General features: G+C 44.1%; 1 protein-coding gene across 1 annotated transcript in view; it reads left to right on the top strand.

The window, feature by feature from the left end:
• LOC144595939 (myosin light chain kinase, smooth muscle-like) overlaps positions 1-25315 on the top strand; it is a 237239-nt gene that overhangs the window by 123093 nt on the left and 88831 nt on the right. Inside the window, exon 12 of the mRNA XM_078403888.1 lies at positions 8660-8812. Within this exon, the coding sequence (XP_078260014.1) occupies positions 8660-8812 (153 nt within the window). The remainder of the gene's footprint in view (positions 1-8659; positions 8813-25315) is intronic.

The raw sequence follows: 25315 nt of genomic DNA, 5'->3' as shown, positions 1-25315 counted from the left end.
AGAAATATTTTACATGCCAATAGCTTCAATGTAGTAGTTTTGCAAACTTTCAATTCCTAGTTTAAAGTTCAAAGATTAAAAAAAACACAATTTTCGGTTGAGATTGTGTTGAGGCTACCTTATTCCTCTATGAATCATTGGGTTGTCTGATTACAGGTCTTTGTTGCAGTAAAACAACCTGACTTTGTGTCAGTCACTGTTACAACAAATTGGCAGATAGTTCTCAAATATTCAATTTAGATCTTAAGACATTAAAAGACATAGGAGCAAAATTAGGCCATTTGGCCCATCTCGTCTTCTCCGCTGTTTAATCATAGCTGATCTATTTTTCCCTCAGCCCCATTCTCCAGCCTTCTCCCCGTAACCTTTGACGCCCTTACTAATCAAGATCCTATCAATCTCTGCCTTAAAAATGCCCAATGTCTTGGCCTCCACAGCTTCTGTGGCAATGAATTCCACAGATTCCACCGCCCTCTGACTACAGAAATCCCCCCTCATCCGCTTACTAAAGGTATGTCCTTTTATTCTGAGGCTGTGGCCTCTGTCCCTCGACTCTCCCACTAGTGGAAACATCCTTTCCACATCCATTCTATCCACACCTTTTATTATCCAGTAGGTTTCAATGAGTCCCCCCCCCATCAAACGCTCCTCATACGCTAACCCAATCATTCTCATAAACTTCCTCTGGTACACCAGATGGTCCTACCTCTGCACCATAAATTAGGATAATTCCAAAATATTGTGTCTCAAATCTTTTGACGATCTAAACATTGTAAAAAAAATCTTTTAACTTTTTGACTGCAGTGAGCAAATTTGGAATGTTTAATCAGAAATAAATTTTAATGATTGCATTCTGTTGAAGAAAACATATGATCTCTTTCTTTGCATTGCAAATTATAAAGTTTTAAATGATTACTTTCCATATTTGCAAATAGATCACTAATGCCTGAACACAGAGTCTTAACCGGCTGATCATTCTCTCCTTCCATATCACATGATGAAAGTCATAAGTCTTCCTGTACACACTGCCACAATCCGAGCATGTTGTTAGTTTTACTTTGAGGTTGTAATCAGAGTTCCTTTGATTGAGATTTCCCTGATAAATTCACAGGAAATTCAATTGGAAATTTGAACAACAAACAAATCAAAACAAAATGTTGTGCTTTTGTTGTATTTTATCTTTTTGGTTTTCAGGCAATAATGAACCATGTGTTTTGATTTTAAATCCTTAACGACAAGGGCACTAGCTTTTGTAAACTTTTGGTGGAGAATGCAGCACGGTGGCACAGTGGTAGAGTTACAGCCTTGCAGCATCAGACACCCGGGTTTGATTCTGACCACGAGTGCTGGCAGTAGTTTGCTGGAGTTTGTACGTTCTCCCCGTGACCTGCGTGAGTTTTCTCCGGGATCTTTGGTTTCCTCGCACACTCCAAAGACATACAGGTTTGTAGGTTAATTGACTTGGTACAATTATAATTTATCCCTAGTGAGTGTAGGAAAGTGTTAGTGTGCTGGGGTCGCTGGTCAGCGCAGATTTGGTGTGCAGAAGGGGCTGTTTCCGCTCTGTATCTCTAAACTAAACTAAACTCAACTAGGTTGCCCTTTACTACAGAAATTGATTGGTAGAATTTGTTCGCAAAGCTGTAGTTCTAAAGTGCTGCCAGAAGGTGTCTCCATTTTCTTGAGATACTGAGTGGTTTGAATGATTGATTGAAAGATACAGCATGGAAACAGGCCCTTCAGCCCATCGAGTCCATGCGGACCATTGATCACCAAGTTCACACTAGTTCTATGCTATTCCACTCACATCCACTCCCTACACACCAGGGGCAATTTACAGAGGCCAATTAAGCTACAAACCATGCACGTCTTTGGGATGTGGGAGAAAACAGGAGCACTTGGAAGAAACCCACACAGTCACAGGGAGAACATGCAAAATCCACACAAAGAGCACTCAAGGTCAGAGTCAAACCCAGGTTTCTGGCACTGTGAGGCAGCGGGCTCTACCAGCTGTGCCACTGTGCCACTTTGAGCATGATTATCTCTGTCTTGTAATCTGGTTGTGTTGTGTTTTATTCGCTTGTTCCTCCGCGTAGGTATAGAGTCAGGCAGCATGGAAGCAGGCCCTTCGGCCCAACTTGCCCATGCTGACCAACAAGTCTCATCTACATGAGTCCTGCCTGCCTGTATTTGGCGCATATTCCTCCAAACCTATCGTATCCATGTAACTGTCTTAAATGTTGTGATAGTACCTCCTCAACTGCAGGTGCTCCCTGGCTTACGATGTTTTGACTTGCGATAGTTCGACTTTGCGATGGTGCAAACAGTTCAACAGTTCAACAGAGCTTTATTTGTCATTCGGTACCAAGGTACCGAACGAAACTACATAGCAGTCACACAAAAAAGAAAAAGAACACAAGACACATGACCCCAACACAAACATCCATCACAGTGACTCCAAACACCCCCTCACTGTGATGGAGGCAACAAAACTTCCACTCTCTTCCCCACGCCCACGGACAGACAGCTCGTCCCCGACCGACCCGCACAGTCCCCGCAAGGGGATGGAAGTCCCCGCGGCCGAGTCGCACCGGGCGCTGAAACGTCTCGCGGCCGAGCCGGGCGATGGAAGGCCCCGCGGCCGAGCCGTGCGCAGCTAAGTCCCGCGGCCGAGCCGCGCCGGGCGATGTTAGGCCCCGCGGCCAAGTCGCACCGGGCACTGTTAAGTCCAGCGGCCGAGCCGCACCGGGCGATGTTAGGTCCCGCGGCTGAGCCGCACCGGGCGATGTTAGGTCCCGCGGCCGAGCCCAACCGGACGATGGAAGGCCCCGCGGCCAAGCCGCACCGGGCACTGTTAAGTCCAGCAGCCGAGCCTCACCGGGCGATGTTAGGTCCCGCGGCCGAGCCGCACCGGGCGATGGAAGGCCCCGCGGCCGAGCCGCACCCCGCGCCGTGAGGAAGAGACCTAAAAGAGAAAGGTTTCCCCCGTCCCCCCACCCACACCACCACCCCCCCACCCACACCGCCACCCCCCACACATACACAACCAAAAAAAACCAAAAAACATCCCAACACCGACACACAAAAAAAAAAAAAGGAAAAAAGACGAACAGACTGCTAGCGAGCCGCAGCCGTTAGGCGCCGCCACTTCAGCAACCCTTAGCGAGCCGCCATTCGCATCCGGCCACGTGATCGCGTTGTATTCAATGCATTTCGACTTACAATACTTTCGGTTTCCGATGGGTTTCTCGGAACGGAACCCCTTCGGAAGTTGAGGAGCACCTCTACCTCCTCCAGCAGCTCGTTCCATACACCCACCACCCTTTGTGTGAAAAAGTTACCCCTAAGGTTCCCGTGAAATCTTTGCCCCCTCACCTTAAGCCTATGCCCCCGGTTCTCGATTCCCCACACTCTGTGTAAAAGAACATTGGGGTTTGCTGTGGGTTTTCTCCGGGTGCTCCGGTTTCCTCCCACATTTTAAAGACGTACAGGTTTGTAGGTCAATTGTTTTTGGTAAAAATTGTAAATTATCCCTAATGTTTAGGATAGTGCTTGTCTACGGGGATTGCTGGTTGCTGTGGACTCGGTTCGCTGTATCTCGAAATTGAACTGAAGTAAAAAAGCATTGATGTTGCCTATTTCATCCTTTCTATACTATTCATGGAGACTATTTTTCTTCCGTCAGCATGGCACTCCACAGTAGAATGTATTAACTTACGTTAACGATTTATCATTTTTAAACGTTCAGAGTGAAGTTCCTGTGTAAGCACATGATAAAGTAGGAATCCTATTCCTTGCACAGGGATGTCTCAGTGGAGACATAACAAAGTTGCCACTTTTGAATGTATTTAAAAAAATTAGGACAAAAGGGCACAGGTTAAAGATTCTGCGAGTTAAATTTAATACAGATGTCAGGAAGCTTTTCCGTATTGGGATACTGTGAACAGCAGCTGGAATGTGTTGCCAGGAAGTTTTTTTTTTGAGGCCTGCACACAGAAATCATTTAATATATGATTGCAGTATCCGGAAGCTGATTGGGTTAGTATTCTTTTAAAAGATAAGATTTAAATGCCAACCCTGTGGTTTTGGGATTTGAGATACTAACAGCTGATGTTCTCTCCCTGTTTTTTATCATTCTGAACAATGGATTATGTGTTAAACACTGATATAATTCACCCTTATCATGTGTTTTATGCTTTATATAAAAATGATTGGATTCTTAAAAAGCTACACATACCAGAACTGAAGGTTAACAGCACTGTTATCTTGGAAGAAATCTGGAGGAAGATGTTAGTTTAAATGAAAGTCTCAATTTTAACACGTGAGACGAAACTCAGGCAGGTTTAGCTCCCATGACTTGTTTCCACTCTCCCAGTCCTGGCAGTAATCGAGCTACTTTTAGCCAAGCCCCCCTGAGTCTTATATAAGTTTAGTTTAGTTTAATTTAGAGATTCCGCATGGAAACAGGCCGACTGAGATTACGCCTACTCTCAATCACCCGTTCACACTAGTTCTGTGTTATCCCACTTTCACATCCACTCTCTACACACTAGTGTAGAAGTGGCATGTTGGTCAGCATGGGCAAATTGGGCAGAAGGGCCTATTTCTGTGCTGTATGACTCTTTGAGTGTTGACAGCATTGCTGGTATCAGTGCAGCAAGAGCAAGGCCTTCGTGCTTTATACTAAATCAAACACATCTGAATCATGTACTTCCAAAACCCATCTCTGCAGTTAGGCTGCACCATTGATGAAGCCTGTCCCTCGTGACCTTGAAATACATTACTCAATCTTAGCAACATGAAACTAATCTAATACTTAATTTTGCCCTGTGGTTTGATTTTGCTCTGTTGCAATAAAAGTATTTTTTCAGGATGCATGTTATTTGCAGCTTGGTCCTCTTCCACATGTTCATTGGAACTTGAGTGGGCCACACGCAAACACAACGGAAAAGACATTTACTTTCAAATATAACTTGAAAACTTGTTTAAGTTCGACCTGCTTTGAAGTTCCCTAAATTCCTTTCCCCCGAGACACCACCAGGAAATTTTCCATTTTAGTTCAAGTCACATGAACCTTTTTCCCAGGCTGGTAATGTCAAAGACTAGAGGGCATAGCTTTAAGGTGAGAAGGGCAAAGTTTAAAGAAGATTTGTGGATCAGGTTTTTTTTAATAAGTGGGTGGTAGATGCCTGGAACATGCAGCAGGGGTGGTGGTGGAGGTAGATCCTATAGTGGGGTTGAAGAGGCTTCTGGATAAGCACAAGGACAGTCAGAGAATGGAGGGATGTTGATCACGTGCAGGCAGAGAAGATCAGTTTAACTTGGCATTATGTTTGGCACGAGCATTGTGGGCCGAAGGGCCTGTTTCTATCCTGTACTGTTCCAAGTGTACGAGGAAAATGCAGATGCTGGTTTATACCGAATCGTTTCGCTGAGCACTTACGCTCAGTCTGCGTTTGGCCTACACGATCTCCTGGTTGCCATACATTTTAACTCTGCTTCCCATTCCAAATACTGACCTTTCTTTTCCTGGGCCTCCTCCACTGTCAAAGTGAGGCCAAATTGGAAGAACAGTACCTCATATTTTGCTTGGGCTGCTTACAACCAAGTGGTATGGACGTATTTCAAGTAACTCTAACATTATTTCCCCCTTCCCCCCCCCCCCCCCCCCTCCCCTCCCTCCCCCACCCGAGTCATCCTACTAGTTCCAGTTTGCATCCTTGTATCTTTGTCGTTAGCACATCTTTCCCAGCCAACAACAGGCTATTATGGACTCCACCTTTCCCGAGGTTATCTGGTGCCGACCCTATTTTGTTCTGGCCTTTCTTTCTTTCAGTCTGAAGAAAGGTTTCGACACAAAATGTCGCCTATTTCCTTTCTCCAGAGGTGCTGTCTGACCCGTTGAGTTACTCCAGCATTTTTGTGTCTATCTTCTGTACTGTTCTATGTTCTGTGAATTCCTTCTTGAAGTAATAGACCCTGCCTAAAGTAAGTTTGACAGTGCTATAAGTCAGTGCAAGGATTTTCTTTCAGATTAATGCCAGTTCGAGATGCCAGTTGGATGGTGTGTTTGGACGCGGAGAGCACAGACAGGCATTATAAATAGCAGATGAAATTGTTTACAGATCGAGGTGTACAAGATCATGAGGGGCATAGATAAGGTAGATGGCGGGGAACTTCTTCCACTGGTGGAAGGTTCAACAACGAGGGGACATAGATACAGGTTAAGGGGAGGGAGGTTTCGGGGGGATGTGAGAAATAACTTTTTCACCCAGAGGGTGGTTGGAGTCTGGAACTCACTGCCTGGGGTGGTGGTGGAGGCGGGAACACTCACAACGTTTAAGAGGCATTTGGATGGGCACTTGAAATGCTACAACATTCAGGGCTACGGTCCAAATGCGGGAAAATGGGATTAAAATTAGACTGTGTTTGGTAACGGACGGCACGGACACAATGGGCCAAAGGGCCTCTTTCTGTGCTGTAGGACTCTATGACTCTATGACTATGAGATACAAACAAGAATACAAAATGGTTTTATAAGCATACCCTGCAAAGCCCCAGCTTTAAGGAATCTTTTTAATAGACGGAAAGGTTAAAGAACAACTTCCACTGGGCCACCAGCCTGTTGCAGCTGAGGTCAATCGAAAGGGAAATTAAGAAGTAACAAAAAAGCCAGATAGTATTAAAACGGAAATAATCTCCCATTTCAAGGGTATAGGAATGTGAAGTCAGAGCGGATAATGAAATCCTTGGTCTTTCATGCTTAGTTGATAGATTTCGGGAGACGATTCCTAAGTATGGGGTGGCACAGTGGTGTACACTTGGAGCTGCTGCCTCACAGCATCAGAGACCCAGATTCGATTTTTACCTCATGTGCTGTCTGTGTGGAGTTTGCACGTTCTCCCTGTGACCACATGGGTTTCATCCAGGTGCTCCGCCTTCTTCCCACATCCCAAAGCTGTTATCACTCAACTGAACCATCCTACCAACTACTAGACAGCAGTCCTGAGCTACTATCTACCTCATTGGAGACCCTCCACTATCTTTGATTGGACTTTATTGTACATTACACGAAATTCTTGTACTAAACGTTATTCACTTTATTCCCTTTATAATGTATCTGTACATTGTAGATGGCTCAAGTGTAATCATGTATTGTCTTTCCGCTGACTGGTTAGCATGCACAAAAGCTTTTCTCTGTACCTCAGCACAAGTGACAATAAACTAAACTCAGCTCAACTCAAGATGTGCAGGTTTGTAGATTAATTTGCTTCCATAAATTGTCCCTGGTGTGTTGGATGCGAAAGTGGGATAACGTAGAACTAGTGTATGGTTGATTGTTAGTCATCTTGGACTTGGTGGGCCAAGTTTCCTGTTTCCAAGCTGTAACTCTAAACTAAACAAAAAAATCTGGTGCCCTGAGCAGGATATTACAACTCTTGTGTATTTCTGGGTCCTCTGAATATTTGCCAGGAAGAGTAGAGATCTCATGCTTACTCATACGTTAAGGTATAATCTAACCGGCTGCATACGAGTCAACTGGAGTGCAGCTGCCCAGTAGAAATCATCTCTCTGAGGCAGCGGCAGTCAGATGCTTTGAGGTTTGACGCAAAGTTAATTGTACTGGTTTCTTGGAAATCCTGAGAGATCAAATGAGCTTGTGAAAGTGAAGTAGAGTCATGGAGACATACATTATGGAAACAGGGCCTTTGACCCAACTTGCCCATGATGCCCCATTTATTCCAGCCCGCATTTGGCCCCTTATCTCTCTCAACCTATACATCTTAACAGAACGGGCCTCTGTAACTGGAAGAATGTATGGGTCCACCACAGATTTCACAGCACCCAGAGCCTTGCCGTATTATCCATTTTGCCACACCAACAAAGGTCATTGCCTTGGGGGTGGGGAGTGGGGGTGGGGGAAGGGCATCTGAATTCGGCTATGGGAAGGGATCTGCCGGCTCTAGCCAGGCTGATGTTCCAGAGCCCAGGCCGCAGAGGACAAATTCGACCCGCCAATCAGCGAAGTTCTGATGAGGTAGAGATCGGCCCCCTCACCCAGCCAAAGCGCCACATTTTTGGGGGGACTTCTGGGGGTGGGTGGGGGGGGGGGATATCATGTGCACTCTCATAATTTTGTCCGGATCAAAGGAGGTGCCGGTCGGTCCACTGTTTGCTGGAAAGTCGGTGGTGGACCTGTAATTAAATTCTGACACCCCTAATGTGATGGAACACTCTTCACTTGTCTGGGTGCATGCAGTCACTCCCTCTGGTCCTGTCATTGTGTTGCAGGAAGCATGTGGAGATTTGAGAGGGTGCAGAAGAGGTTCACCAGAATGCTGCCTGCATTAGAGGGTATTAGCTATAAAGAGAAGTTGAATAAACATTGGTTATTTCCTTTGAAGCGTCAGAGGTTTAGAGGAGACCTGATAGAATTATATAAAATTATGAGAGGAATAGATGGGATAAACAGTCTCTTTTACTTTTTGTAACTATGTCTGTGCCTTTGTGGCAACTCTTTTGTGTACTTTGTTGGCAAAAACAAAGAAGTTCACTGTGCAAAGTTACAAGTGACTATAAAGTATCATCATCATCAAGATGTAGTCATTCTTAAGGTCGATTTGTTTGACGGTTTCAAATTCCTCTCTTTCATCCACAGACAAACCGTTCCAGTACGCACACAACACTTTTAAAGATGGCATAGCGAAGTTATCCGTGCTGGATGCTTTGCCAGAAGATGATGCTGTTTATACCTGCGTGGCAGAGAACAAATTGGGAACAGTATCTTGCTCTGCCAAAGTGACGGTGAAAGGTAAGGGGAGCTTTACAAATCTACTTGCTGTGGAAAAAAAATAATATCGTATGAATCTCTTACCCAGTTATTGTTATTTTGTGTAAGAGTAAAATTACCATCATTTTATTATCTTTGGAGGACTGCCCTGGCAGATCCATTGTTTCTGTCTGCTCCTGCCCCACTGAACTCCTCTTCAAATACCTTGAATCTATCTTGTTTCCACCCCCCCCCCCTTGCCCAGTCTCTTCTGATCTATATCCGAGGCAGCTCACATGCTCTTCAATAACTTTTAATTCCTGAGCCCTCATTGCCTCATCTTTATTCCCTCTTGTCTGAAGAAGGGTCCCGACCCAAAACGTCGCCTGGCTATGTCTTCCAGAGATGCTGCATGACCCTCCGAGATACTCTAGTACTTTGTGTGGTTTTTTCCTGCAAACCAGCATCTGCAATTCCTTGTGTCTCCATCATCTTATCGTTCGGCTTCTTTCATCACTCCAACTTACCACTATTATTTACACAAAATCTTCCAGAAATGGACAAATTACTATTGTGCTATCAGAGTGATGGAAAGTGCCAGTATGAGAGAGAGTGATGGAGTGTGTCAGTGAGAGAGAGACGGAGTGTCAGTGAGAGAGAGAGATGGAGTGTGTCAATGAGAGAGAGACGGAGTGTCAGTGAGAGAGAGAGATGGAGTGTGTCAGTGAGTGAGAGAGAAAGACGTAATGTGTCAGTGTGGAAGAGCGAGATGGAGTGTGTCAGTGAGAGAGAGATGGAGTGTGTCAGTGAGAGAGAGATGGAGTGTGTCAGTGAGAGAGAGATGGAGTGTGTCAGTGCGACAAAGAGAGATGGAGTGTGTCAGTGAGTGAGAGATGGAGTGTGTAAGTGAAAGAGATGGAGTGTGTCAATGAAAGAGAGAGATGGAGTGTGTCAGTGGAAGAGAGGGATGGAGTGTGTCAGTGGAAGAGAGGGATGGAGTGTGTCAGTGAGTGAGAGATGGAGTGTGTCAATGAAAGAGAGAGATGGAGTGTGTCAGTGGAAGAGAGGGATGGAGTGTGTCAGTGGAAGAGAGAGATGGAGTGTGTCAGTGGAAGAGAGGGATGGAGTGTGTCAGTGGAAGAGAGAGATGGAGTGTGTCAGTGGAACAACACAGTTGCATTATTCCCTTGCAGAGACTATGAACTGTAGATACTGATTTATTTTTTAAAAAGACACTGGAATTACTCTGGGTCAGGTAGCATCCCTGGAGAACATGGAAAGGTGACGTTTCAGGTCGGGACCCTTCTTCAGACCCTGGATTCTGAAGAAGGGTCCTGACCTGAAACATCACCTTTCCATGTTCTCCAGAAATGTTGCCTGACCTGCTGAGTTACTCCAACACTTTATGGCGAGCATTATTCCCTTTCTCTATTGCAGTGGCTCAATGACAGTCAAGAAACAAAAGCTTTGTCCCACAGTAAAATACCAAGCCTAGCAACCTGCAGCGAGTTTAATTGCCAAATAATAATAAGCAAATGCAGCAAATTCTTGACTGATAGAAAGTACACAAAAGATGCCCAGTGAATTGCGAATAACAAGTTGCTGGGTGATATTTGCCAATTCACTCGGCATCTTTTCCAAACACGTTCCTGGATCATCCTTTGGCCACTGTTGGTGGTGCTGCTCCCGCGACCCAGTCTCAATTCTGATGCTGTCTGTGTGGAGTTTGCACATTCTCCCTGTGCTATATCACATCGCAATGACATACAGCTGTCGATCAATTGGTTACTGTGAATGACCTACAATGAGTAGTGAGTGGCAGGAGAATAGGAGTGCAGCTTAGTTTAGTTTGGAGAGACAGCGTGGAAACAGGTCCTTTGGCCCACCAAGTCCGCGCCGCCCAGCGGTCCTGCACAATAACACTGTAAGAACAATTTACAATTTTACCAATTCTGTACGCCTTTAGAATGTGAGAAGAAATCAGAGCACCCGAAGAAAACCATGCAGTTCACGGAGAGAATGTACAAACTCCGAACAGACAGTACCCGTAGTCGGGATCGAACCCAGGTTTCTGGCGCTGAAAGGCAGGAACTCTACCGCTGCACCACTGTGCTGCCCCTCAATTGTTGAACAGTTGGTTGGTCTGTATGAGAAAATAGATCACAGGGAAGTGAGTGGGGGAGTGGCACTAATGGGATTTCTCTGGAAGCCTTGTAGACTCAATTGGTCAAATAGCCCCTTCTGTCTCACAAGAAACTATATACAAGTTGACACATCAAATACATTATGTGCATGAAACTCACACTTTGGCAGTGAATTCTGAACTAAATTGTTTATGAAATGAAACATTTAGTATTTAGCACAGTTTATTCTTGCACAAAAAATCAAGCATTGAGACAAACATTTCACACTCTGCCTTTTGTATACTGCAGTGAAATTAATGGTCAGTAACTCATTCTAAATCCCAATGAATACTACCAGTGGTGCAGCGGTAGAGTTGCTGCCTGACAACGCCAGAATCCCAGGATCGATCCTGACTACGGGTGCTGTCTGTGTGGAGTTTGTACATTTTCCCTGTGATGGTGTAGGTTTACTCCGAATTCTCTGGTTTCCTCCCACACTCCAAAGACATGCAGGTTTTTTAGGTAAATTGGCTTCTGTAAATTGTCCTCAGTGTTTGGAGGATAGAACTAGTGCACAGGATATCACTGGTCAGGATGGAGTTGGTGGGCCGAAGAGCCTTTTACCACGCTGCATATCTAAAGACTGAAAGTTATATGATAGAGAAAAAATCCGCAGAAATATTTCATTGAGGAAATCAGTTAAAAGTTTTACATAAATGCAAATGGTAAAAGCCCTCAATTTCTGAAGCAGATCTGAATGTTCAGATGCAAGAGATAACGGAGACGAGAGTGTTTGGTGTTTCCATGCTGTATCTCTGAACTACCCAATTTAATTACAGTTAATTGTTGGCCAGTAACAAACAATGATTTTCCCTTTCGGGAAAAAGGTAAATGTAATTTATTTTCTGGAAGTTTGGAAATCAGATACAACCTGTAATATAGACACAAAAAGCTGGAGTAACTCAGCAGGACAAGCAGCATCTCTGGAGAGAAGGAATGGGTGACGTTTCGGGTCGAGACCCTTCTTCAGACTGGTTAGGGATAAGGGAAACGAGAGATATAAATTTTAGATGATGATGAAGAGAGACAAAGAACAATTAATAAAATATATGCAATATGCAACTTACTGGGGGCATACCACTGGTTAATGTTTTTCTTTTAACAGAACTTTGTTACAATCTTTCTCTTGTTTATGCATTAAACCAAATATTAAAATATTTTCAATAGTCCTTGAATTGCAACAGTAGCTTTCTCTCAGACATTCCAGAGGCCATATTAGGAATTATTGTTTGCTTTAACTTCCGAACTCATTGTACAAACTTTCACAAACGGATCCCACTGATTGAAATCAGAGCTGCAAACTTTTTTCCAGTGAGATGAAAAGCCATCTTATTTATCAGCTGAACCTTTCTTGAAAGTGCATTTATAGCTACAGTTTACTTCCAGCCTGATTCCTTTTCTGATATGTACAAAGGGTTCTCAGAGTGCCAGCACTTTTCCACATGATGTTTTCCCTTTTATATAGCCATTTCAGGTGAATCCTCCTCCCTCTTACCCATCCAGCAGTACTTCAGGGTGAATCAGAAGTTCATGTGCACCTCCTCTAACCTAACCTATTGCATTTGGTGTTCCCACTGAGGCCTCCTGCCCATCGGTGAGTCCAAGCATAGACTCGGCGACCGTTTCATCGAACACGTGCTCAGTCCACCAAGGCCTATTGGATCTCCCGGTTGCTAACCATTTAACTCCCCTTCCCGTTCCCATGCTGACTTTTCCGTCCTGGGCCTCCTCAATTGCCTGGGTGAGGCCACCCGGAGGAACAGCACCTCATATTCCACTTGGGTAGCTTACAGTGTAACGGTAAAATCCCATAGTCAGGATTGAACCCAGATCTGTGGCGCTGTAAGGAAGCAGCTCTACCACTGCGCCACCATGATGCCCCCATGTTCTATGTCACAACTGGACGAAAGGAAGGAAAAGGAGGTGGAAGTTTTCCTGAAGCAGCTTCTAAAAGTCCTTCTGCTCCTCCCAATGTTAGTTTAAAAAACCGAGGATGCTGTGTCCTGCAGCTTGGAACTGGTATAGAACAAACAAGCAGACCTCTGCAAAATTGTAGAAATGAGTTGAGGAGCAACTGACTGAGGGAATTATAGTCATGGGCAGCTACTCTGTTGGTCAGGACCAACACCAACCAGAGGTGTCAAATAGGAATCCACATGTGGGCCTCAAAGGTTCACCACATCTCAATAACCTCAGAGCACCCAGAGAAAACCCACATGGTCACAGGGAGAACGTGCAAACTCCATACAGAGAGCGGAGTCAGGATCGAACCCAGGTCTCTGGCGCTGTAAGGGAGCAGAGAGGACGTTTCCAGTGGAGAGGACGTTTCCAGTGATGGGAGAGCCTAGGACCAGAGGCCATAGCCTCAGAATAAAAGGACATAACTTTAGAATGGAGATGAGGAGGAATTTCTTTAGCCAGAGGGTGGTGAATCTGTGGAATTCATTGCCACAAAGAGCTATGGAAGCCGTCAATGGGCATTTTTTAAGCGGAGATTGACAGGTTCATGATTTGTAAGGTTGTCAAAGGTGACGGTGAGAAGGCAGAAGAATGAGGTTGAGAGGGAAAGATAGTTCAGCAATGATTGAATGGCAGAATAGACTCGATGGACCGAATGGCCTAATTCAGCTCCAATGACATCTGAACTTATGATCGATGCTTTCAACATTATAGGCTACAATAGGACTTCCCCAATATGGAGTGATGGATGTTTCTAGAGATCATAGGAACATTTATCAACCAGTGCTGGAAAGACAAAGTCACTTTCGTGGAAAAATGCCCTTCGGCCCAACTCATCCATACCAACCAAGATGCCCCATCTAATCTAGTCCCATATGACTACATTTGGCCTGTATCCCTCTAAACCTTTCCATGTTCTCCAGAGATGCTGCCTGATACATTGCATTAATCCAGCACTTTGTATCTTATGTAAACCAGCATCTGTAAACCATCCTCATTTCTACATTCTCCCTCAAAACCTTTCCAATCCATGTACCTGTCCAAATGTCTTTTAAATATTGTTAATGCACCTGTCTCAGCTACTTCTTCTGCAGCTTGTTCCATACACCCAGCACCCTCTGTGTGAAAAAGCTGCCCCTCAGGTTCCTTTTAAATCTTTCTCCTCTCATCTTAAATCTATGTCCTCTAATTCTTCATTCTCTTACCCTGGGAAAAAAAGACTGTGCATTCACCCTATTTTCTTTAATGAAAATGTAATTTTTAATGAAAAGCTTTTTTTGGATGAGATTCAGAATCTGTTTGCACACCTGTTTTGCAAAGGAATGTTTGAATGAAAGCTGATAAATTTATTCTATTTCAGAATGTAGAGATTTCCGAAGCAGTCTGCTGTCGGCAGTAACTGTGAAATCCAAATCACTTCACTGATTTTAATAATGGTAATTTGGGATGTGGCAAAAAAGTGCCAATCCTTGACTTTCATATGTGGTCTTTACATTACTGCACATCATTGGGGACGTTTTACATTCTGGTGTTTGTACTGAATTTAGAATGGAGTTGAGGAGGATTTTCTTTAGCCGGAGGCTGATGAATCTGTGGAATTCATTGCCACAGACGGTTGTTGGGACCAAGACATCAGGGCGGCACAGCGGCGCAGTGGTAGAGTTGCTGCCTTACAGCGCCGGAGACCCCAGTTCAATCCTGACCTCAAGTGCTGTCAGGTGCTAGGTTTTTCTCCGGGTGCTCCGGTTTCTTCCCACATTTTAAAGACGTGCAGGTTTGTAGCTTAATTGGCTTCTGTAAATTGGCCCTCGTGTGTAGAGTAGAACTAGTGTATGGATGATTGTGGCTGGAGTAGACTCGGTGGGCCGAAGGGCCTTGTTTCCATGCTGTATCTCTAAACTAAACTAAACTAAACATTGGGTATTTTAAAAGTGGAGATTGGTAAGGGCTTTAAAGGTTATGGGGAGAGGGCAGGAGGATGGAGTTGAGAGGGAAAAATAGATCAGCCATGATGCCAAACGGCCTAATTCTGCTCCGATATCTTATGGGTTTATGATCTAATAGGGATCCTCACTGATAACAATTTTATTTTGTTCACACAAGCTCCTCACATCACTCAATGTTTTTTACACTTTCATATTTCTTGGTGAAATTTTCATCAAATGTTCATCCACTCTGCCCATTTCTCTTTCAGACAGCAACCCACTTTAAGTAACTCTGGTGTCATGTTCTTTGTCATTTCCAATGGGAGATCTCACAAGTAGATGTAAAAGCCAGATCTGTTTGAAGAAGTCCTTTTAATGGATTCACTCTCCTCTCAACAAATAATCTGACACACGTATCAAATTAAGAAGTACAAATTAAACAGCTGTTTCAAAGCAGCAGCACCAAAAATCAGTCATACCTTCATTTTGTACAGGAAGGAACTGCAGATACTGGTTTTAACCTGAAGATAGACACAGAGTGCTGGAGTAACTAAGCGGGACAGGCAGCATCTCTGGAGAAAAGGAATAGTTGACATTTTGGGTCGGAACCCTTTTTCAGGAGTCGAAAGAAGTGTCCCGACCCGAAATGCCACCTCCAGAGATGCTGCCTGACTCGCTGAGTTACTCCAATACTATGTGCGTACCCCTTTATTTTGGTTTGATTTGTGAAGTCCCAATTATTCTGCAATTCTGAGACATTCCAGCATTTAATGATAGCAAGATCATTATCCACTTCATCCACTTCTTTTTTTTATAGCCCTGTCACAATCTTCAGGGCTGGTGAGTGTTAAGAAAGCAGCAACTAACTGTCTTTTCCTCATTCCAGTCATTTGCATCCTGCCAGTATTCTGCAATCCTATAATCTTTCTAAATTTTGTATGAGGCCTGGCAATCTGGAAACAGTACATCACTCGATTTTCATACAGCAACTCTTCCCCCATCCCTCTTACTTCCCCATGCTCCCCACTCCCACCCGAGTATGTTTCTATCACTCCGACCTGCTCCCATCCCTCCCCTAATCACCATTTCTCCTACTTTCTCCAAACACCCTTCTCCTTTCTCCTTTGTACACTTAGCTCCCATCCTCAAGACCCTTATTTCCCTTTTACCTCCCCCTTTCCCCATCCTCTTCCCCTTTCAACCACATTCCTCCCTCCAGCTTCACTCCTCTCCTTATCTAACTCCCTTTTCACTCCTCCTTATCTAACTCCCTTTTGTCTCCTTTTCACCTCTAGCCTTTTTCATTTACTCCACCAATCTGCCAACCAAACAGCCCCTCCTCTGCATAATAAGGAACTGCAGATGCTGGTTTATACCAAAGATAGACACAAAATGCTGGAGTAATTCAACAGATCAAGCAGCATCTCTGGAGAAAAGAGTTTTCAGGCCCAGACGCTTTTTCAGAACCCGTCACCTTCATCCACCTATCACTCCGCCCCTCACCACTCTTTTCCATCTTTCCCTCCCCAATTCCAATCAGACCGAAGGAGGGTCTCGACCTGAAATGTCGCTTGCCCATTTCCCTCCGCAGATGCTGCCTGACCTGCTGAGATTCTCCAGCACTTCTCTCGTGTCTCCCTCCTACCAACATTGTTTTGAAAAAACGATCTTTGTTTAGGTGCAATGCCTGAGCCTTAACAAAAGCATGATTATTGTCCGGAGTAGTTGTACAAGACGGTGGTCTTTAAGAAGAATCTTTTTGCCATAAATATTCAAGAACAAAGGTGTGGCACGATAGTGCAGTGGTAGAATTGCTGCCTTACAGTGCCAGAGACCAGTGTTCGATCATGACTATGGGTGCGGTCGCTATGGAGTTTGTACGTTCCCCCTGTGACCACGTGGGTTTTCTCCGGGTGCTCCGGTTTCCTCCCAAGCTCCAAAGACATACAGGTTTGTAGGTTAATTGGCTTAGATAAAATTGTAAATTGTCCCTAGTGTGTGGGGATCACTGGTCGGCGTGGACTTGGTGGGCAGAAGGGCCCGTTTCTGCACTGGATCTCTAAAGTCTGAAGTAAACACACGTGGTCTCCCCAGCAAATAACTTGCTGTGAGTTTTGCTGCCCAGCAGATGGCGATAACTCTTACCTTTTCCAGATGCCCAATATGCCACAATTAAGTCCTGCTGTCTCCCTATTCCCCACATCACTTGTCCAGCAGAGAAACAAAAATCAGTTCTCCTTTCTCCAGAATATCCATGTGTCACATGCCATGTTTTGTTTCCCCCCCACACACGCCTCTCTTTTCCACTTAAACTATTTGAACGTACAAAAAAGTTGCAGAAAAACCGTGAACCAGATGAAAAAAAGCTTTGCTCACTTACAGAGAAATATCTAAAATAGAAAGCTCAGTGATATGAGGGATTACTTTAAGTAGAAAATAATAAGCATCAGGATGGTTGATTGTAACCAATACGACTTATCAACTGTAATAGGAAGAAACTGCAGATGCTGGTTTACACCAAAGACAGATGCAAAGTCCTGGAGTAACTCAGCAAGTCAGGCAGCATCTGAAGCAGGGTACCTCAGTGGATCAGGCAGCATCTCTGGAATAAAGGAATAAGTGACGTTACGGGTCGAGACCATTCCTCAGACTGTCTTTTGAAGTTGTCTCGACCTGAAACATCACATATTCCTTTTCTCCAGAGTTGCTGCCTGACCCGCTGAGTTAGTCCAGCATTTTGTGTCTATCTTCAGTGTAAACCAGCATCTGCAATTCCTTCCTACTCATCTGAAGGACCGGACCTGAAACGTCACCTATCCAAGGATGCTGCCTGACCTGCTGAGTTACTCCAGCACTTTGCATCTTAGAAAGTGCATTCCATTTGTATGACATGTCATTTTTTTCTGCTCTGGCTGGTTATTAGTTTAGTGTTTTAGTTTAGAGATACAGCGCGGAAACAGGCCCTTCGGCCCACCGAGTCCGCACCGACCAGGAATCCCTGCACATTAACACTATTCTACACACACTAGGGACAATCTACCCTTATACCAAGCCAATTAACCTACAAACATGTACGCCTATTGGAGTGTGGGAAGAAACCGAAGATCTCTGAGAAAACCCACGCAGGTCACGAGGAGAATGTACACCCGTAGTCGGGATTGAACCCGGATCTCCGGCACTGCAAGCGCTGTAAGGCAGCAACTCTACCGCTGCACCGCCGCCCTGGCACATTAGTCATGACATATTTCACCAGAAGAATTTGAATGGTTCTGACATAAATCAAATAATACAGTGCCCTCCATAATGTTTGGAACAAAGACCCATAATTTATTTATTTGCCTTTATATTCCACAATGTGAGATTTGTAATAGAAAAACACACATGTGGTTAAAGTGCATATTGTCAGGTTTTAATAAAGGCCATTTTTATACATTTTGGTTTCACCATGTAGAAATTACAGGAGTATTTATACATAGTCCCCCCGTTTCAGGGCACCATCATGTTTGGGACAGAGCAATATCATGCAAATGAAAGAAATCATGTGTAGCATTTTGTTGCATATCCTTTGCATGCAATGACTGCTTGAAGTCTGTAATTCATGGACATCACCAGTTGCTGGGTGTCTTCTCTGGTGATGCTCTGCCAGGCCTGTATTGCAGCCATCTTTAGTTTATGCTTGTTTTGGGGGCTAGTCTCCTTCCATTTTCTCTTCAGCATTTAAAAGGCATGCTCAATTGGGTTCAGAGCGGGTGATTGACTTATTTGGGATCATTGTCTTGCTGTATAATGAACCGCCGGCCAATGTGTTTTGAGGCATTTGTTTGAACGAGCAGATAGGATGTGTCCATACACTTCAGAATTCATTATGATACTACCATCAGCAGTTGTATCATCAATGAAGATAAGTGAGCCAGTACCTTCAGCAGCCATACATGCCCAGGCCATAACACCCCCATCACCTTCTTTCACAGATGAGGTGGTATGCTTTGGATCTTGGGCAGTTCCTTCTTTCCTCCATACTTTGCTTTTGCCATCACTGATATAAGTTAATCTTCATCTCATTAGTCCACATATCCTTTGCAGACAATGACTGCTTGAAGTCTGCAATTCATGGACGTCACCAGTTGCTGGGTGTCTTCTTGGCAAACTGTATCCCGGCCATCCTATTTTTGCGGCTAACCAGTGGTTTGCATCTTGCAGTGTAGCCTCTGTATTTCTGTTCATGAAGTCTTCTGCAGACAGTGGTCATTGACAAATCCACACCTGACTCCTGAAGTGTGTTTCTGATCTGTCGGACAGGTGTTTGGGGATTTTTCTTTGTTCTCAAGAGAATTCTTCTGTCATCAGCTGTGGAGGTCTTCCTTGGCCTGCGAGTTCCTTTGCGATTAGTAAGCTTATCAGTGCTCTCTTTCTTCTTAATGATGTTCCAAACAGTTGATTTTGGTAAACCTAAGGTTTGGCTGATGTCTCTAACAGTTTTATTCTTGTTTCTCGTAAAGGCTTCTTTGAGTTCCATTGGCACAACTTTGGTCCTCATGTTGATAAACAGCAATAAAAGTTTCCAAAGGTGATGGAAAGACGAGGTGCTGAGAGCTCTCTTATACCTGCATGAAGGAGCCAATTAAACACACCTGAGCAATTACAAACACTTGTGAAGCCATGTGTCCCAAATTATGGTGCCCTGAAATGGGGGGGATTATGTATAAACATAGCTGTGATTTCTACATGGTGAAACCAAAATGTATAAAAATATCCTTTAATAACATCTGACAATGTGCACTTTAACCCCATGTGATTTTTTCCATTACAAATCTCAAATTGTGGAGTACAGAGGCAAATAAATAAATGATTGGTCTTTGTCCCAAACATTATGGAGGGCACTGTAGGAACTCCAGGCATACACTCCTCTTCAAGCGTAATGTGGAATGACAGTATTTAATCCAGAATATAAAAATAGACAATAGACAATAGGTGCAGGAGTAGGCCATTCGGCCCTTCGGCCCTTCGAGCCAGCACCACCATTCAATGTAATCATGGCTGATCATTCACAATCAGTACCCCGTTCCTGCCTTCTCCCCGTACCCCCTGACTCCACTATCTTTAAGAGCTCCATCTAGCTCTCTCTTGAAAGCATCCAGAGAATTGGCCTCCACTGCCTTCTGAGGCAGAGAATTCCACAGATTTATAACTCTCTGACTGAAAAAGTTATTCCTCATCTCCGTTCTAAATGGCCTCCCCCTTATTCTTAAACTGTGACCCCTGGTTCTGGGCTCCCCCAACATTGGGAACATGTTTCCTACCTCTGACGTGTCCAATCCCTTAATAATCATATGTTTCAATAAGATGTTTGAACACAAATACCAAATTAACCAAGAAAAATACTACAAAGATTTCAGCCACCCACTTTTGTTATTAGAGGATAGCGCTGATGATTGAGTCTAAAATAAACAAGAGTGTTTGTATATTTCAATATAGAATTTCTGAGGATTTACTTAAGTAAACTACACAAAGTAACTCGAATCTCTTAGCACAGAAATCTAGCTAAAGCAAATTACTGCAATTGAAAAACCTGAATATTTTACTGAAATATATGATTCTGTTTTGCTTTGTGTTCAAACATCGGTTCCAGGATTTCCCTTGAATTCTAAGAAGGGGAGGACCTGCTCATTTAAAAGACTTCTCAAATGCCGCCCAAAATGACAAACGTACACATTGTTGCATTTTCAAAAACAGTAATTTTCCCTACCATTATTAGATAGCTGTATAATAATAGGCATAATATTGCTAGCAGTTCTGATCACTCATTCACAGGAAGGATGTGGAGGCTTTTGGAAAGGGTGCAGAGAAGGTTTACCAGAATGATGCCTGCATTAAGGGGTATTAGCTACAGGGAAGGGTTCGGCAGACGCAGGTGCGTTGGAGGTTGAGGGGAGACCTGATAGAGGTATATAAAATTATGCGAGGCACAGATAGGTTAGACGGTCGGAACCGTAATCTCGGGGTGGAAATATCAAATATCTTTAAGATGAGAGAGACAAAGTTTAAAGGAGATGTGTGGGCCATGTCCTTTTGCACAAAGGGTGGCGTGCCTGGAATGTGCTTCCAGGGGTGGTGGGGGCAGATATGATAGTGGCGTTTAAGAAATTATTTAATAGATGCATGGACATGCAGGGAATGGAGGGAAGGAAGAAACTGCAGATCCTGTTTTATAACGAAGATAGATACAAAATGCTGGAGTAACTCAGCGGGTTCAGGCTGCATCTCTAGAGAAAAGGAATAGGTGGCCTTCTACAGACTGAAGAAGGGTTCTGACTTGCAACGTCACCTATTCCTTTTCTCCAGAGGTGCTGCCTGACCCGCTGAGTTACTCCAGCATTTTGTGTCTGTCCAGGGAATGGAGGAATATCATATGGATGAAATGCTGGCAAACAAGAGTTGATCTTGGCATCATCTTTGTAGGCTGAAGAGCCCGTGCCTGTGCTGTGCTGTTCGAAGAGCAACAGCCCTCCTTTGCTCCAGCTAATCCAGGGACATTACTGCCAGAAAGCAGCTTAAAATGGAAATCAGTTTGAAAAAGTACGGAAAACATTTCATTAAGATATCTATCATCAAGATTAAGCAGGATCCTGGATATTCAAGCTCCCATTAGTAATTGACTTACTCTTCTGAACAGGAGAGTTCACTAGGGGTTAAATCGTTACGCTCGGCACATAATGCTTATTATCCCGGCAGCCAGACTGCATTCAAATACCATAAATGGTAAATAACAGCTGCTGAATAAGAAGAGAGCTCGGGTCTTGCTAATACGATGCCTCCAGTAATAAAACAACTTTCTCTCTGAGTTGTCAGCCACTGCCATTGTCCAGCAGATAATATTTGAAAAAGAGAATGCATTCATGTTTCACAACACTAACCCGAGTGCTTAAATTTTACTGCAAATAAGATTTAATTTCTTCAGCAATTCAAATAGGAGGATCTGATCGTAATGTTAGTCCTGTTTTTACAGAATATATCAAATGCTTTATTACTAATAATGATCGGCATCGATGCAATTGTTCGTGAATGACCGACGGTGCACAATAAAACTTGCCTATTATGTTTAAGTATTTAATGGTTATGTAGTCATCCTTTAAATAATTTTGGAGCCTGCTTCTCACTTACCAAAAGGCCGGTGGATTGAATATTTTTAGATTTTTTATCTGTGGTGTCAACAGCAGGCAACGCTGCCTGGGGTATAATGTGACCTTATGAGGAACCAATTCATTGAATTCATAATGGAGCCATAAGGAGACATGTTTTGTAAACCAGCAGATGCTGGTTTACAAAACAAAACACAATAGAAATGTGAGGTGTTGAATTTTGGGAAGATTAAAATGGGCAGGACTTACACTGCGAATGATAGGGCTCCAGGGAGTGTTGTAGAGCCGAGGGATCTAGTGGTGCATGTACATAGTTCATTGAAAATGGCATCACTTTCATTGCCACATAGGGTAGTCATAAAGGCTTTTGACACATTGGCCATTAGTCAGTGTATTGAGTAGAGAAGTTGGCATGTCATGTTGCAGTTATATAAGAGGTTGGTGAGGCCACATTTAGAGTATTGTGTTCAGTTTGGTCACCACGTTATATGAAAGATGTTGTCAAGCTGGAAAAGGGTACGGTGAAGATTTACAAGGATGTTGCCAGGACTTGAGGGCATGAGCTATAGGGAGCGGTTGACCAGGCTAGGACTCTATTCCTTGGAGTGCAGGAGGATGAGGGGTGATCTTATAGAGGTGTACAAAATCATGAGAGGAATAGATTGGGTAGACGCATAGAGTCCTTTGTCCAGAGCAGGGAAATCAAGAACCAGAGGAAATAGGTTTAAGATGAGGGGGGAGATATTTAACAGGAACCTGAGGGGTAACTTTTTCAGTGAAAGGGTGGTGGGTATGGAACAAGCCGCCAGAGTAGGTAATTGCGGCAGGTACTATTGCAAGGTTTAAGAAACATTTAGACAGGCACATGGATAGGACAGATTAGAGGGATATGGGCCAGGTGGAACTAGCAGAGATGGGACATCTTGGTCGGGAGAGACAAGTTGGACGTGCCTTATGACTCTATGACTATACTGGAGTGATTTAGCAGGTCAGGCAGCATCTCTGGAGGACATCAGTCTGATGAAGGGCTCTGACCTGAAACATCACTAATTCACCTCCTCGAGAGCTGCTGAGTCCTTAGTGTTTGAGTGCTTAACCTGGGAGAGCACTTTCAATTAAAACCATCTGAATTGGCCACTACCCCACTCTGTGACCTGCAGAGCAACAGGTTTGCTGGTGAAGCCAGATGTTCTGCAACCTGACGATTAACAATTGTTTTCACCTTGGAGAAACTAACAGTATGATGGCAAGAAGGGAAACTTCCCAAACATGGTCTTTCACCAGGAACAGCAGAGTGGGCGTGTAGGTTGGGTTTTCAAAAATTATCCCTGTGAGATCCCCGTATTTTGAGAGGAACCACTCACAGAATAAGGAAAGCACAGCTGGTAGAGCCGCTGCCTCAGAGCACTAGAGACCTGGGTTTGATCCTGTCTGTGTGGAGTTCGCACATTCTCCCTGTTTCCTCTAGGTGCTCTGGTTCTCTCCACCCTCCCCCCCTCCCCCTCCTCATATCCTAAAGATGTGTGGGTTTGTAGATTAATTGGCCTCTGTAAATTTCTCCTAGTGTATAGGGAGTGGATGAGAAAATGAGGTAACATAGAACTAGTATGAATGGGTGATCGATTGTCGGCGAGGGCTAAGTGGGCCAAAGGGCCTGTTTCCGTGCTTTATCTTCCAATTAGTTAACTCCTCTGCAACACCCTCTCTCGCTGCCCCCTCCCCCCTCTGTGACTCCTCCTGCTGTCTGGCTCTATGACCACGTTTTAACCCAGACTCGCTACCACAACCGTGTGTGTTTTCTCGCTGCTCCTTGATCTTTGTTGCTGGCTCTGCTTTGTCCATTTGCATACCTTTCCTTCCTTTGATTCTTTGTACCTTTTAATATCTCTCCTTTCCCTCTCTCCTGATTCTCAGTCTGAAGAAGGGTCTCGACCCAAAACATCACCTATTCCTTTTCTCCGGAGATGCTGCCTGACCCGTTGAGTTACTCTAGCATTTTGTGTCTATCTTCAATCAATCAATTAATTCTGCTTTATATATCAACTTGCCATTCATAATAAAAAGGAACTGCAGATGCTGGTTTATACCAAAGACAGACACAAATGCTGGAGTAACTCAGTGGATCAGGCCATTTGTAACGGTTGCTGGTCGTGGCTATTGGAATGTGATGAAGTTGATTTGAATCATTGCCTCTGTTTCTCCCTTCACTGATGCTGTTTCGTCTGCTGAGTATTCCCAGCATATTTTGTTTTCATTTCTGACTTTATTTTTCATCACAACATTAAAACAGGAGACTGATCTTCATAAACAATGGAGTTTAATCCGAGCCAGTGCGAGGTGTTGCACTTTGGGAGGTCGAATGTAATTGAAAAGTGTGCAGTTAATGGCAAGACCCTTAACAACATTGACACACAGAGGGATCCTGTGGTCCAAGTCCATAGCTCCCTGAAAGTGGCAACACAAGTAGATAGGGTATTTATTCACAGAATGCTGGAGTAACTCAGCAGGTCAGGCAGCATCTCGGGAGAGAAGGAATGGGTGATGTTTCGGGTTGAGACCCTTCTTCAGACTGATCGAAGTAGATAGGGTGGTACTAAAGGCGTAAGGCGTGCTTGCCTTCATCAGTTGGAGCATTATGTATATGAGTCAGGAAGTCATGATGAACCTTATAGGACTTTTGTTTGGTTGCATTTGTAGTATTGGTTAGTTGTTCTAGTCGCCCTGTTACAGGAAGCATGTGGAAGATTTGGAGAGGGTGTTGAACAGCTATGCCAGAATACTGCCTGGAATGGAGGGTATTAGCTATAAGGAAAGGTTGGACATAATTGCTTTGTTTCCTCTAGAGTATTGGAGGCTGAGGGAGTCCTGATAGAGGTTTTTGGAATAATGAGAGGCATAGGTAGGGTAGATAGTCAGAACCTTTTTCCCATAGTGGAAATGTCAAATACTAAAGAAAAAATTTACAAAAGAAATGTAACCTACAAACCTGCACATCTTTGGAATGAGGGAGGAAACCAGAGCACCCGGAGAAAATCCACGTGGTCACGGGGAGAACGTACAAACTCTGTAGTCAGGATCGAGCATGGGTCTCTGGTGCTGTGACTCTGACGCGGTGCCACTGTGCCGCCCTTAACTCAACAGATCAGGCAGCATTGGGGAAGGGAATGGAATGGACAGGTGATATTTCAGGTCGGGACCCTTCTTCAGACATCTGCAGCCTTGTAGTGAAGCCTCAATATGATCGCTCTATCGTCAGGAGTTATGTTATTGCCACCGCGATCCCTTAAAGGGCCACCACATAATTCACACTGCAGCTTTGCTCCTACTTAATGGGACCAC

This window comes from Rhinoraja longicauda, chromosome 8 (assembly GCF_053455715.1).
Source record: "Rhinoraja longicauda isolate Sanriku21f chromosome 8, sRhiLon1.1, whole genome shotgun sequence".
NCBI classification, from domain to species: Eukaryota; Metazoa; Chordata; class Chondrichthyes; order Rajiformes; family Arhynchobatidae; genus Rhinoraja; species Rhinoraja longicauda.
This window is presented reverse-complemented; position numbering and strand designations above follow the sequence as displayed.